At 40.6% G+C, this 16,277-nt stretch overlaps 1 protein-coding gene across 3 annotated transcripts in view; it reads right to left on the bottom strand.

Annotated features, from left to right (window-relative positions):
* The window catches only part of DOCK2 (dedicator of cytokinesis 2), a 493,769-nt gene that overhangs the window by 399,577 nt on the left and 77,915 nt on the right, over positions 1-16,277 (bottom strand). For all 3 annotated transcript variants that reach the window (XM_038413725.2, XM_043491018.1, XM_043491017.1), the window contains exons 10-14: positions 13,894-14,029; positions 11,395-11,470; positions 7,835-7,911; positions 7,344-7,469; positions 4,730-4,854 (exon numbers count right to left, since the gene is read on the bottom strand). In XM_038413725.2, coding sequence (XP_038269653.1) covers positions 4,730-4,854; positions 7,344-7,469; positions 7,835-7,911; positions 11,395-11,470; positions 13,894-14,029 — 540 coding nt within the window. The remainder of the gene's footprint in view (positions 1-4,729; positions 4,855-7,343; positions 7,470-7,834; positions 7,912-11,394; positions 11,471-13,893; positions 14,030-16,277) is intronic.

The raw sequence follows: 16,277 nt of genomic DNA, 5'->3' as shown, positions 1-16,277 counted from the left end.
CTCATCCATTCCCAGTCTCTATTCAAGCCTAAGTTAATTGTATCCAGTTTGCAAATTAATTCCAATTCAGCAGTCTCTCGTTGGAGTCTGTTTTTGAAGCTTTTTTGTTGAAGTATAGCCACTCTTAGGTCTGTGATCGAGTGACCAGAGAGATTGAAGTGTTCTCCAACTGGTTTTTGAATGTTATAATTCTTGACGTCTGATTTGTGTCCATTCATTCTTTTACGTAGAGACTGTCCAGTTTGGCCAATGTACATGGCAGAGGGGCATTGCTGGCACATGATGGCATATATCACATTGGTAGATGCACAGGTGAACGAGCCTCTGATGGTGTGGCTGATGTGATTAGGCCCTATGATGGTATCCCCTGAATAGATATGTGGACAGAGTTGGCAACGGGCTTTGTTGCAAGGATAGGTTCCTGGGTTAGTGGTTCTGTTGTGTGGTGTGTGGTTGCTGGTGAGTATTTGCTTCAGATTGGGGGGCTGTCTGTAAGCAAGGACTGGTCTGTCTCCCAAGATCTGAGAGAGCGATGGCTCGTCCTTCAGGATAGGTTGTAGATCCTTGATGATGCGTTGGAGGGGTTTTAGTTGGGGGCTGAAGGTGATGGCTAGTGGCGTTCTGTTGTTTTCTTTGTTGGGCCTGTCCTGTAGTAGGTGACTTCTGGGTACTCTTCTGGCTCTGTCAATCTGTTTCTTCACTTCAGCAGGTGGGTACTGTAGTTGTAGGAATGCATGATAGAGATCTTGTAGGTGTTTGTCTCTGTCTGAGGGGTTGGAGCAAATGCGGTTATATCGTAGCGCTTGGCTGTAGACAATGGATCGAGTGGTATGATCTGGATGAAAGCTAGAGGCATGTAGGTAGGAATAGCGGTCAGTAGGTTTCCGATATAGGGTGGTGTTTATGTGACCATCGCTTATTAGCACCGTAGTGTCCAGGAAGTGGATCTCTTGTGTGGACTGGTCCAGGCTGAGGTTGATGGTGGGATGGAAATTGTTGAAATCATGGTGGAATTCCTCAAGAGCTTCTTTTCCATGGGTCCAGATGATGAAGATGTCATCAATGTAGCGCAAGTAGAGTAGGGGCATTAGGGAACGAGAGCTGAGGAAGCGTTGTTCTAAGTCAGCCATAAAAATGTTGGCATACTGTGGGGCCATGCGGGTACCCATCGCAGTGCCGCTGATTTGAAGGTATACATTGTCACCAAATGTGAAATAGTTATGGGTCAGGACAAAGTCACAAAGTTCTGCCACCAGGTTAGCCGTGACAGTATCGGGGATACTGTTCCTGACGGCTTGTAGTCCATCTTTGTGTGGAATGTTGGTGTAGAGGGCTTCTACATCCATAGTGGCTAGGATGGTGTTTTTAGGAAGATCACCAATGGACTGTAGTTTCCTCAGGAAATCGGTGGTGTCTCGAAGATAGCTGGGAGTGCTGGTAACGAAGGGCCTGAGGAGGGAGTCTACATAGCCAGACAATCCTGCTGTCAGGGTGCCAATGCCTGAGATGATGGGGCGTCCAGGATTTCCAGGTTTATGGATCTTGGGTAGCAGATAGAATACCCCAGGTCCTGGCTCCAGGGGTGTGTCTGTGCGGATTTGTTCTTGTGCTTTTTCAGGGAGTTTCTTGAGCAAATGCTGTAGTTTCTTTTGGTAACTCTCAGTGGGATCAGAGGGTAATGGCTTGTAGAAAGTGGTGTTGGAGAGCTGCCTAGTAGCCTCTTGTTCATACTCTGACCTATTCATGATGACGACAGCACCTCCTTTGTCAGCCTTTTTGATTATGATGTCAGAGTTGTTTCTGAGGCTGTGGATGGCACTGTGTTCTGCATGGCTGAGGTTATGGGGTAAGCGATGCTGCTTTTCCACAATTTCAGCTCGTGCACGTCGGCGGAAGCAGTCTATGTAGAAATCCAGGCTGCTGTTTCGACCTTCAGGAGGAGTCCACCTAGAATCCTTCTTTTTGTAGTGTTGGCAGGAAGGTCTCTGTGGGTTAATATGTTGGTCAGAGGTGTGTTGGAAATATTCCTTGAGTCTGAGACGTCGAAAATAGGATTCTAGGTCACCACAGAACTGTATCATGTTCGTGGGGGTGGAGGGGCAAAAGGAGAGGCCCCGAGATAGGACAGATTCTTCCGCTGGGCTAAGAGTATAGTTGGATAGATTAACAATATTGCTGGGTGGGTTACGGGAACCATTGTTGTGGCCCCTTGTGGCATATAGTAGTTTAGATAGCTTAGTGTCCTTTTTCTTTTGTAGAGAATCAAAGTGTGTTTTGTAAATGGCTTGTCTAGTTTTTGTAAAGTCCAGCCACGAGGAAGTTTGTGTGGAAGGTTGGTTCTTTATGAGAGTATCCAGTTTTGAGAGCTCATTCTTAATCTTTCCCTGTTTGCTGTAGAGGATGTTGATCAGGTGGTTCCGCAGTTTCCTTGAGAGTGTGTGGCACAAGCTGTCAGCATAGTCTGTGTGGTATGTAGATTGTAATGGATTTTTTACCTTCAGTCCTTTCGGTATGATGTCCATCTGTTTGCATTTGGAGAGGAAGATTATGTCTGTCTGTATCTGTGCGAGTTTTTTCATGAAGTTGACAGATTTCCACTCTATACGGCTAAATTCAGTGCCTTGCATAATCACAGGTTTCAGAGTAGCAGCCGTGTTAGTCTGTATTCGCAAAAAGAAAAGGAGTACTTGTGGCACCTTAGAGACTAACAAATTTATTAGAGCATAAGCTTTCGTGAGCTACAGCTCACTTCATCGGATGCATTTGGTGGAAAAAGCAGAGGAGAGATTTATATACACACACACAGAGAACATGAAACAATGGGTTTATCATACACACTGTAAGGAGAGTGATCACTTAAGATGAGCCATCACCAGCAGCAGGGGGGGGAAGGAGGAAAACCTTTCATGGTGACAAGCAGGTAGGCTAATTCCAGCAGTTAACAAGAATATCAGAGGAACAGTGGGGGGTGGGGTGGGAGGGAGAAATACCATGGGGAAATAGTTTTACTTTGTGTAATGACTCATCCATTCCCAGTCTCTATTCAAGCCTAAGTTAATTGTATCCAGTTTGCAAATTAATTCCAATTCAGCAGTCTCTCGTTGGAGTCTGTTTTTGAAGCTTTTTTGTTGAAGTATAGCCACTCTTAGGTCTGTGATCGAGTGACCAGAGAGATTGAAGTGTTCTCCAACTGGTTTTTGAATGTTATAATTCTTGACGTCTGATTTGTGTCCATTCATTCTTTTACGTAGAGACTGTCCAGTTTGGCCAATGTACATGGCAGAGGGGCATTGCTGGCACATGATGGCATATATCACATTGGTAGATGCACAGGTGAACGAGCCTCTGATGGTGTGGCTGATGTGATTAGGCCCTATGATGGTATCCCCTGAATAGATATGTGGACAGAGTTGGCAACGGGCTTTGTTGCAAGGATAGGTTCCTGGGTTAGTGGTTCTGTTGTGTGGTGTGTGGTTGCTGGTGAGTATTTGCTTCAGATTGGGGGGCTGTCTGTAAGCAAGGACTGAAAGCTGTAAATATAGACACAGTGATGTGCTTTGTTTCTCATTCAGTTAGGGCGAAGGTGCATGAATAGAGTAGGATAGAAGATGTAAGTTACGAAGTTATTTTATTTCTGGACATTTAAATATGTTCATTTTATTAAGTACTGTATTAATTAAGAGGTGCCTAGACTTTGGGATAAGCACTGTTAAAGAAAATTAAATGAAGACATAAAATAGTGCCAGGTTTCCAAAAGGACTTTTACCTAGCTTCCACTTGAACATCCCCAAACTTGCACTTATGGGTTAAAATCATTACTTGCAGATTCAGGCAACAGAACTTAGAGATCCAAAGCTCTTTGGGGTGTCTTTCTCCTTCATTTTCACATGACAGATGTGCACACACACTGCTGGAGGCCACATTTTGATGTTTGGCCCCATAATGAAGATTTGTTGCATCATACATGCATTAACGAGAAGTTTGATAAATGTGGGCCAAATTCTCAATTCTGACAGTGTAAGGCTTTTGACCATAGTGAGTTGCTCCAGATTTACATTGTCTTAAGAAATGTCACTGCTTTCACTCTTCTGAATACAGCGAAGTTCCAAAAAGAATAGCATAAAGCTCAAAACAAAGTGGAAGAAAATCTTCTTAAACACTGGACAGCTATTAATGTCTTGAGACAAATAAAAAAGTTATACAAAAAAGGAAAACAGACACCATGAAAAACCTAGTAAATATTTACATTGCATACATCTAGACAGACACTCATCCACATTGCTACCTTACTTAACTCAAGCAGGCTACCCCCCCCACCCAAGAGATAGGAATACAGTCTTCGTGTCCCATTCCTGCATTGGCTGGTTGTATAATGGAGATGGAACATTTAGTTTAACATAGCAATTACATTACTCTTCCAGGAATCCCCATGAGGAAATCTCTAGAGTAAAAGTGGAGTCACAGTCAATAAGAGCAGGTCATCTGTTTGCTCTCTAGTCAGAGCTAACAGGTCAGCAAGTGTCTTTTACGGGTTTATGCACATTACTTAAGGCTTTTATTAAATATAACAATTCCAGCATGACAAAACAACTCACTAGAAATAGAACACAAATGTACTGCAGGATATTACATTACAATGTTATTCAAAATTAATGTGAAGTGTAAATGTTTTCTAAGATGTGTTTAACATTTTCATGTTTAATGCTAATGGAAAGAGATAAAAACTTACTGGTACCACTTTTCCTTCTTCATCACAGACACACATGATCACTTCCACATTTCTTTGGGTTGTTTTATTGTACTTATCAAAATCACCCATAGTCAGTGTAACATAAATATCATTTCTTATATCCCCTATGACAGAAATGCAAAAGGTTAAAAAGAAGAATAAAAATATTACAAAATCAAAGGGAAACCCAACAGGGTTTTTATAAGTAATAATGATTACTTATATACTCATCTCACTTTGCTGAACTATATTAAATGAAGTTAAGTTCATTCTAAAGAAAAGTTTAAAGTGTTCTGCTTTGATATTTTCATTTGATCAGACTTTATAGGTTGGTCTGAAACGAGACAAGACGTGTTTCCTAAAAGGGAACTCATCTAACTCTCAGACTGCAGTGACACCTTCAGGAGAGGTGAAGTTAAGATGCTGTTGCTCAATTTGACTAACAAGATATGAAATTCTGTTTTCTCCCCCCAAAATGGGAGCTTTATAAAACAGCTTTTTTTGTTTTCCTCCTCTGAACAAATTGAGATGTCATCAAAACCGTAATGCCACATACATACCAGTCTGGATAATCTGAACCAAGAATTTGGCTTTAAACAAATATTCAGTAGCCTGACTTCATACACATTGATATTTTAACTGGAACAAAAGCATAGTATGAAAGTCAAACAACTAATAAAAGCTGTAAATAATTGCTTTACGCAGTGACCATGAAAGCAATTTATGAGAAACATGGTACTTTTAGAATCATAGGGTTAGAAGGGACTGCAAGACTCATCTAGTCGGCTCCCCTGCCAAGATGCAGAATTTGTTGTGTCTAAACCATCCAACACAGATGGCCATCTAGCCCCTTTTGAAAGCCTCCAGTGAAGGAGCTTCTACAACCTCCCTAGGCAGTCTGTTCTGCTGTCCTGTTGTTCTTAAATTTTTCCTGAGATCTAATCTAAATCTTTATGTTGTATAGTTTGAACCCATTGCCTCTTGACCTGCCCTCTGTGGCAAGAAAGAACAACTTTTCTCCATCTTTTTAAGGCAGCCTTTCAAGTATTCATATCCCCCCTTAATCTCCTCTTTCCCTTCAGCCTTTGCTCATATGGCTTACATTCCATCCCTTTGATCATGTTTGTTGTTCGCCTCCGGATCCTTTCCTTTGGTGACCAAAGTTGGACGCAGTACTCTAGCTCAGGCCTAACCAGAGTGGAATAGAGTAGTACTATCACTCCCATGACTTGTTTGCTGTACCTCTGTTAATGCAACCTAAAATTGCATTGCTTTTTTGCAACAGCATCACAATGTTGACTCATGTTGAGGTTGTGATCCATGACAACTCCCAGATCCTTCTCAACAGTGCTGCTGCCAAGCTAGTTATCCCCATTCTGTATTTGTGCATTTGGTTTTTCTTCCTTAAGTGTAGCCTTATTTGAATTTCATTTTGTCATCTATAGCCCAGTTCTCCAATCTATCCATATCCCTTTGAATTTTAGCACTATCCTCCAAAGTGTTGGCAACCCCTCTAGCTTTCTGTGAAAATTTGATCAGTATGCTCTCTATTCCTACATCCAGGTCATTAATATAGATGTAAAATAATACTGGACCCAGAACAGATCCCTGTGGAACCCCACTCGAGATCTCCTTCCAGTGAGACATCATTCCATTAACAGTTACTCATTGTTTGTGGTTTTTAACCAGTTATGTATCTACTTAACTATAGTTCCACCGAGCTGCATTACTCCAGCTTTATCATCAGAATGCCATGTGGGACTTCTCAAAAGCTTTGTTCAAGTCCAGGTATATGATGTCCACATTTCCCCCTATCCACCAAACCAGTCATCCTATCAAAGAAGCAAATCAAGCTGGTTTGGCATGGATTTGTTCTTCATATATCCATGCTGGCTGCTAATGATCACCCCTTCATACTCCAGATATTCACCACTTGAATGTTTTATACATTTCTGTAATAGCTTCCCACGTATCGAGGTCACACTGACTAGTCTATAGTTCCCTGGCTCCTCCTTTCCCCCCTGCTTTTTGAATATGGGCACTACATTAGCCCTCCTCCTGTCTACTAGGACCTCCCCTATCATCCATGAATTTGCAATTATTGCCAGTGGCTCAAAGATTTCTTCAACTAATTCCTTCAGCACTCTGGGATGAATAGCATCAGGACCCACTAACTTGAATTCATTCAAATTATTCAGAAGATCTGAAATGTTCTTTACTTATCTCAATCTGCATCCCTTCCTCTTTATTGTCTATGGTAATTTCATTAGTCGTCCAGTCACGTGTTATTTTTTGTGAGAAGACTGAAGCAAAGTATGCATTGAACAGCTCTGCTTTCCTATCATCGTCTATCACTTCTCTACTGAGCAGTGGGCCAACACCATCCCTGATCTTTGTCTTCATTTAAGTATTTTTGTTTTAAATGATTTATCCTTACATTTTTTCTAAGTAATTATATTTCACTGATTGATGTAAACTTCTAATATTTAAATTAGAAATCACCCTGAAGCGTACATTGAAGTAAGCTCCAAGCTAAATATTACAGATATTTATACTAGGCTTTATAGTGAAAAGGTGAAAGTCTATTTTCAGTGCAGAACAAATCACCTCCTACCTGGCATGATTATTTCAGGGAATCCCAGCTTCCTTCCAACAACTGTTGTCCTGTCAACGAGATGGGGGTAGTCCTTCCTAATCTGAGTCATGTCTCCAACAAGCATTTTCATAGTTACCCACAGACCTATAGAAAAAGTGAGAGATTATGTAATTAACTTCTTAACTGGAGTTTACTTTGAATTAAGTTACCATTTTTCTCTCCTCTAGACAACAGCTTACAAATGTCACCTTTCCCACCTTCCCAGCCAAAAAACAGCTACCACTTAAACCATAACTAAAGCCACTTTTCTCAACGAGACAGGTGCTTATTATCTAAATAGCCTCTAACTCCCCCACAAAGATTTACATTCATCACTGTCAGCGTCACAGTATATCTAGCCCAATGACTGAAGTACAGGGACTGATTTGAAACCCAGACTCTCAAAAAATACGAAACCAAGATTTATAAATACAATTTATTGTTTTGCTTACACACAAAGACTACTTTACCTTGCCCGCCACTGTCTCCTTTTGATGCTGTGACTTTGCCTAAGAGACTGTGCAAAGAATCATTCTCTGCCACCACTCTAAAGGAAAACAGAAAAAATTCACTAGTAAGCATTGAACATACCAAATAATTAAGGAAGCAATAAAGCCAATGCCCTCAGTCATTGCTCTTTACAACTTAATTATTTACCAATCCCAACCACTACACACTTAGTGATCATCCTTCAGCAGGCTCTTGGTCTGTATTTGCAACTATTTAATGTTACCATAATTCTCTACATTTAATACCATGAATATTGAGATAACGTCAAAGACAGAACTGAAATGTCTTCAAAGGCAGCCAGAGCATTCCAGAGCTGCTGAACAGCTTAAGCTGATGAACCACAGACTTGAGTATTGCACAGCAAGGTTTTTCTAATCTATTATGTGAATAAATTAATTCTTTTTAGTACTGAACTCTTCTAGCTCTTTGGTGGCAGAATCACATCAGAATTGGCAAGACAAATGTGAAGACTTCTCCTTGAATATTTTGGCCAGTGTCAGTCAAAGAGTTTCTCAGAATTATTGGGCAGCTACCTATGCTCTATGCACTACCTATTATGATCTTCTGGCACAATGACTTGGATATTGGATAAGTGACATAGCAACTATCACAGCAGCATCATTCTGAGACATCAATAGCATCCCCCATCAAGACAGTGAAGAGGGCAGTCCATAACGAGATGTCATGCTCTTTGCTCTTGATACTATGGTGATGAGTATAACACACTAAGGCCACATCTACACTACCTGCCAGATTGGCAGGTAGTGATTGATCTATTGGGGATTGATTTATCTTGTCTAGTGTAGACACAATAAATCGATCCCCGATCACTCTGCTGTCGACTCCAGAACTCCACCAGGGCAAGAGGCAGAAGCGGAGTCGACAGGGGAGCGGCGGCCATCGATCCCGTGCCACGATGACGCGAAGTAAGTGATTCTAATTCGATCTAAGATACGTCTACTTCAGCTACACTATTCTCGTAGCTGAAGATGTGCATCTTAGATCGACCCCCCCCACCCTGTGTAGACCTAGGATAGTGTTGGACCCATGTCCTTTCTGGATGTTAAAGCCCCGTGACCCTATCCAGGCAATTATAAGCACACTCAGTATCTTTATACCCAAGTCCCCTAAACATTCTAGAAGCAAGTACACCAAATTATACTCCACCAGTTCATGGAGGTAGCTAAACTTTGTTGTATCTGAGTCTGTCTGGAGTGAGATGAACTCTCCTCTGCCAACTCTGTGCTGCATGTTACAGTGTAGCCCATAGGATTATTTTGCTAGCTATTATATCCCACTAATCCAGCCAGTAGTATCAATTAATGTTTTTTTCCCCCGAAATTAATCCATTTTATTCTTATACTTAATCAGTATTATTTCCTTGGAATTTAGAATGTGTTGAGGCACGTGTTTCCTAATAATAAGTTTTGCTGAAATACAAGAAGCCTACCGGCCTGTAAGATACAGTAAAATCGGCTATATAGCAAAAAGTATAATCAGTTATAAAAATGTCAGCATATAAATATGTCTGGCAACCTTTGGCATAGATAAGAATGGTCCCTGAACTTGGGGAACCAAAGGGAGGAATTATCCACATCACATCACAGGTTTATCTGGCTTCTACAACCAGTTTGTAACTGCAGGGCACACCACAACTTGGAGGTCCTCAAGAGAGCCTAGGTTGGCAGTTTTGGAATGAGATAATTCTTATTAATATATTTAGAAAGTGTCATAATCCACTAACCTATAGGCAGTGATGAGCTGCCAAAAGCTGAAGAACCGGAAAAGTGCCGCCGAAGTCCCAGAGCGATGCCAGGTGAATAAAAATTAAAAAGGGATTCTCAGGGGAGCCTCCCCATCCAAGAGCTCAGGTGGGCCGGAGTTTGCCCATTCCTTTAGCAACCGGTTCTAACCCGGCTTCAAAATTTAACAACCGGTTCACGCGAACCAGAGTGAACCAGCTCCAACTCACCACTGCCTAGAGGAGAAGGATACCCATAAATTTCTTAGGGTATGGAAATAAGATTTGGATATAGTAGGTTGGGCCTGAATTACATAGATCAGGATCCTATACAATACCTCGTAAGAGAGTTCAGTTGGGTTCTTCTAAGTTCAGCTCTTCTAAGTTCTAAGCTCTGTCTATCTATTTTATCATGCTATCAGCTCAGCTTGTGCAGTATAGTATAACTACTCAACATTCCTAACCATTGGGGAAGCCAGCACCATTGCGTAATCGGGCATGCCAGGAGTGAGGATGGTCCTTCACCTCCTATTACCAGGTCCTCAAGGAAGGGTGTGAGTATGTTAGGTTAAGGTACTTATAATAGAAATGGTACAACCAGGAGTTTTGGAATTCTTTTACTGTTTTGCAGTTATAAGTTTCATTGCATTTCTTATTTTTAATGTTAATTTCAATAAAGTTTTTATCAATTTAGTATTGTCCTCAGTGTACATGTTCTTGTCAAGCATCCCAAGAATCCTCTCCCGATATAGAACTCTCCGAGTTCTTGAACTCTGTAGTCCGAATTGGAAAAGAACCTATAAATCTTCTGGTCGGATACAATCAGTGGTGAGCCATAACAACTAACCCATCAAATTCAGGTCAACAACAGATCGTGCCTTGTTGCAAAATCAAAGGTTTTTTTTGATATGTGTGGTAATCCTAATGGGTTCAATTAGTGCCTTTTCCAATACAGTTTTCCTCATCAGAAGACAGAGGTGCATTAGAACCCCCTTCCCCTTTCCTCTACTATTCAGTTCAGGAATGCTTCTTGACACCCAGCTCAAAAAGGGAAGTGGGGCCAATGCTTAAGTGCTTAAACTGGCATATTCTCCACAGAACATACAAACAAACACTTGCAATATTATGCGGACTGCCATTCAATAACCGTTTCCAATGTGTACCTATACTTCAGGCCATATCTCCATTTAATTTACGTGTGAGTACCAAGTTCAGAGTCAAAGATTGCCTTGCATTGCAATTGAAATTTGAACTTCCTTTTTCAAAATTCAGTCACCTTTCAACTTGTTCGGTAGCCCAACTTCACAGCTCACTCAAACTCATGAAATACACACAGTATTTACCACCTACAATCATGTCTAGAAGGAATTGGTGTACATTCATATATTTTGGTTCTGTTTAATAGGTCACAATGCTGCTATGGAGGGAAGATATCAGTTTGAATTCATTTATACTTAGTTGATGCCCTATGAAAAACTGCCATGTCTTTGTCACATTTCACGTTAATAAGCCTTAATCCTGTAATAGTCTTTCCTTGTGGCTACATTTGTGAATATTGAAAGGGTGGGGGGGTTGCTATCTTAATATTTTTCACTCATGTTCCCATAAAATTACTTGTTTTCTTTTTAGTACTTCAGATTATATTAACATTGATATTCATATAATGCAATTAAAATCATTTTATCTGTAATAAAGAAAAGATCCATGACAAGCACATAGCCAGAAATTTTTGCATGTAAAATGAACTATTGTATTGTAAAAAATAAATTTGACTCTTACGGGTGAAAGGGAATGAAATGCTGCTTCTCTTCATCGCTTTCCGCTTTACCTTTTATGGTATCTGTAATATCCATAACTAGAAAAGTAGAAATAAAATTCATAAATATATCAAAACATGAAAAATTATTCTTCTCTCACTAACACAACCTACATTAAGTGCATAATTGTGCTTCAGGACAGGTATGCATTTTAGGATATGATTTTCAAGGTTATTAGATGGAAAGATATTATACAATGGTATTTCATCAGTTATTGCTAGCAATGTAAAGTACAATATACAGTTGATCATGACCAAAAAAGTTATTTACACTCAATTGGGGTGCCATATGTTGTAACTTCCCCAAGGAGATGAACTTCAATATGAATAGAAGTGAGGCTAAAGCCTTTGTTAAAACCTAATAAGCTGAACTCTGTGTGTGTACAAGTTTAGAGAGAGAAAAGAAAAAAAAAACCCTTTTCCAGGTGCTATGATATAATTTCCATGTAGAAATGGTTTATTTTAATTCCTGTTCCCCCATTATCTGTTTCCAAATACCCAATGGCACTGAAGCTTAGTTTTCCAATATGTAAGTTGTCAGATGTACAGTTTTCTATTTCATTCTTCATTTTAATATTGGGGGGCCCACACAAATTTCTAATTGTAGTTTTGAAACCTGATGCAGTAGCACCCAGAAAGAATGGACACTTGCCCTACAATATTTGCTGCTCTTTGAGTTGTTTTAGTCAGCATTGTTACCACTGTACTTGTGCACGAGCCTCATGGACACAAGGCCAAAACACTTCATTTAAAAAAAAATATATCAATAAGCTGTCAGGGTTCCCTCCCCACTCTGAACTCGAGGGTACAGATGTGGGGACCTGCATGAAAGACCCCCCTAAGCTTATTTTTACCAGTGTAGGGTAAAACTTCCAAGGCACAAACACTTTGCCCTTGGAGGGTACGCTGCCACCACTAAGTGATTTAACAAAGAATCAGGGAAAGGACCACTTGGAGTTCCTATTCCCCCAAAATATCCCCCTCAAGACCTTTCACCCCCTTTCCTGGGGAGGCTCGAGAATAATATCCTAACCAATTGGTTACAAAGTGATCACAGACCCAAACCCCTAGGTCTTAGGACAATGGAGAAATCAGTCAGGCTCTTAAAAGAAACAGCACTTTATTAGAAAGAAAAAAAAGTAAAACAAGCACTTCTGTAAAATTAGAAGGGAAGCTAATCTCACAGGGCAATCAGATTTAAAACACAGAGGATTTCCCTCTGGGCAAAAACTTTAAAGTTACAAAAAGAAAACCAGGAATACACCTTCCTCTCAGCACAGAGAAAATCACAAGCCAAAACAAAAGTAAATTGACTCATTTCCTTGCTAGTACTTACTAATTCTAATGGAGTTGGATTGCTTGCTTTCTTGATCTCTCTCCAGCAAGCACACAGGACAGACAGACAGAAGCCTTCCCCCCCACCCCACCTAGATTTGAAACTATCTTGTCCCCGTATTGGTCCTTTTGTTCAAGTGCTACCCAGGTTAACTGAGCTTCTTAACCCTTTACAGGTAAAAGGATATTGTGCCTCTGACCAGGAGGGATTTTATAGTACTGTATACAGGAAGGTTGTTACCCTTCGCTTTATATTTATGACAGAGCATCAGTATGCGCTCTCTGCCTCCTCGTGCTCCCATATGAAGGCATAAAGGGCAATACTTCCTCAGTTCCCTTGTGACTCAAAGCCCATGTTCCAAAAAGCAGGGATGGAGAGCGAGTTGCAGGATCCATACTGACAACATCCTTAAAGAACCATAGTTGCTGCAGAGCATGGGATTGTGTTCCAGGTCACCTTGGTTAATAGCCATTGATGGACTTCTGCTCCATGAATCTAATTCTTTTTTTTAACTCAATTATACTTTTGGCCTTCACAGAATCCCCTGGCAAGGAGTTTCACAGATTGACTGTGCATTGTGTGAAATACTTCCATTTATTTGTTTTAAAAACCTGCTATCTGTTAACGTGGATGACATGGGATAGATCACTCGATAAATTGCCCTGTTCTGTTCATTCCCTCTGAAGCATCTGACACCAGCCACTGTTGGAAGGAGGATACTAGGCTAGATGGACCATTAATCTGACCTAGTATGGCCATTCTCATGTTCTTAGAGGATATAGTACTCTGCTCATATTAAGTGTAGACAGGATCAGGCTCTTATATTGTGTGAGATGCTGCAAGCTGCACAGTATATGCACAATATACTCCACACATTAGATTCCTGGAGAATTTTTTTTCCCCATCAGTAATTACTACAAATATTTAAACATGCTTTCGTTTACTACATATTTTATTCAGAAGTTTAATCAAAAGCATTCTTCCATTTTAAGGTTCATCTTAATGCGTTTTTTCTCTGCCTTTAAATAATCAAGTTTTTAAATTTTTCATTACAAAAAAAACAAATGTAAATGGGCTGTGATTAGAAGCAAATGCTGCAAATAATTTTAAATGAAATGGTTGTCACCTGCCACACCAAAAGGCCGTCGCAATCCTTGAGTGCATTTTTTCATATTGCTATCTTTTAGATCCATTCTTCCAACCCGGACTATTTGACAAATCAAATAAACTTTGTCTCGGTTAAGATCTTTGTTTCCAAGATCCTAAAAATAGATGACAAGAGGATTATTAAAATATGACCATTGACATTCTACAGCAAATGAAATTTCAACAGGGACCCTAGTTACAATACCAACTGACAAGAACCAGAAAAAAAAACAACTAAGATATAGTCAGGGAAGGAAAGCTATGATTTAACATTGTCTGAACAAAGATGACATTTTAAATGATACAAAAAGGTAAGGAAAGAGAGGGAGAAAGGCATTTCCACACAGCAAGAGCTACAGGACAGAGTATCCTGATATTATACAAAAATTGTGAGTATGGGGAAACAGAAGAGGCCAGTGCTAGAGAACTGGAAGGAGATAGAGGAAGGATAAAGGAGAGAACCATCTAGAAGTGTTCATTATCATTAGTACAAACAGGAAATCACCCATCTTAATCGCTATTGCAGTGGTTTTCAAACTTTCTAGGCTGTATACTCCTTTCCAAATAATGTAATCTACTGTATACCCCCATCTGAGATAGGGTCATAATATACCTATAATTAGATTGCCAAGTCTTACAAAATAAATTGCTTTGTTTGCCATTACAGAATTTTTCTCATGTATCCCAGTTTGAAAACCACTAAGCGCCTCCATTAATTCAAAGAGGCTGGCAGTTGTACAACCCATCAAATGCAGCTGCTAACCCAGCACCCTGAATAATACAACATCCCTGCCAGCCAAAAGTTAAGCTAATAACCATCTTCCTCAAGACCTCCACCCCAAAAGCCCAGACAACTCAAGCCTCCTCAAATGTCTGAGCAAATAGATGGGCTCTGCATCATTCCCTGAAGGTGAGTGAATATGGGCTAATTTCAGACCCTCAGGCATGGGGAGAGTGATCTCAAGTCCCTCTCCTTTCATCTAACAAGACTAGGACTGAGCATCTCCACTGATCCCAGTTGTGGCAATATTACATGGGGGAGAAGCAGTCCCAGCAGACAGTCCTCAAAACATTTAGGGCTTTATAGGTCAGCAACTCAAACTCTGCCAGAAACAGCAGGCCAACCACACTGTTCCTGGAGCATTGGTGTTATATGCTCATGATGCATAATAACCAGTCAAATATTTGCACTCATCAGTCTGAGTTGATTTAATTTAGGATTATGATAAAGCTAATAGAAAAGGAGTACTTGTGGCACCTTAGAGACTAACAAATTTATTTGAGCATAAGCTTTCGTGAGCTACAGCTCACGTCATCGGATGCATTCAGTAGAAAATACAGTGGGGAGATTTATATACATAGAGAACATGAAACAATGGGTGTTACCATACACACTGTAAGGAGAGTGATCACTTAAGGTGAGCTATTACCAGCAGGAGAGCTGGGGGTGGGGGTGGGGGGGAACCTTTGGTAGCGATAATCAAGGTGAGCCATTTCCAGCAGTTGACAAGAACGTCTGAGGAACAGTGGGGGGGGGGGGGGGGGGAGAGAAAGAACATGGGGAAATAGTTTTACTTTGTGTAATGACCCATCCACTCCCAGTCTCTATTCAAGCCTAGAGTTAATTGTATCCAGTTTGCAAATTAATTCCAATCCAGCAGTCAGTTGGAGTCTGTTTTTGAAGATTTTTTGTTGAAGTATTGCCACTTTTAGGTCTGTAATCGAGAGACCAGAGAGACTGAAGTGTTCTCCAACTGGTTTTTGGATGTTATAATTCTTGATGTCTGATTTGTGTCCATTTATTTTTTTATGTAGAGACTGTCCAGTTTGACCAGTATACATGGCAGAGGAGCATTGCTGGCACATATCACATTGGTAGATGTGCAGGTGAATGAGCCTCTGATAGTGTGGCTGATGTGATTAGGCCCTATGATGGTTTCCCCTGAATAGATATGTGAACAGAGTTGGCAATGGGATTTGTTGCAAGGATAGGTTCCTGGGTTAGTGGTTCTGTTGTGTGGTTGCTGGTGAGTATTTGCTTCAGGTTGGGAGGCTGTCTGTAATCAAGGACTGGCCAGTCTCAAGATGTGTGAGAGTGATGGGTTGTCCTTCAGGATAGGTTATAGATCCTTGGTGATGCGTTGGAGAGGTTTTAGTTGGGGGCTGAAGGTGATGGCTAGTAGCGTTCTCCTATTTTCTTTGTTGGGCCTGTCCTGTAGCAGGTGACTTCTGGCTCTGTCAAAACTGTTTCTTCACTTCAGCAGGTGAGTATTGTAGTTGTAAGAATGCTTGGTAGAGATCTTGTAGGTGTTTGTCTCTGTCTGAAGCGTTGGAGCAAATGCAGTTGTATCGTAGAGCTTGGCT

The sequence above is a fragment of the Dermochelys coriacea genome, chromosome 8, assembly GCF_009764565.3.
Source record: "Dermochelys coriacea isolate rDerCor1 chromosome 8, rDerCor1.pri.v4, whole genome shotgun sequence".
In the NCBI taxonomy this organism is placed as follows: domain Eukaryota; kingdom Metazoa; phylum Chordata; order Testudines; family Dermochelyidae; genus Dermochelys; species Dermochelys coriacea.
Note: the sequence above shows the minus strand (reverse complement) of the source record. Positions and strands in the feature narration are given on the sequence as shown.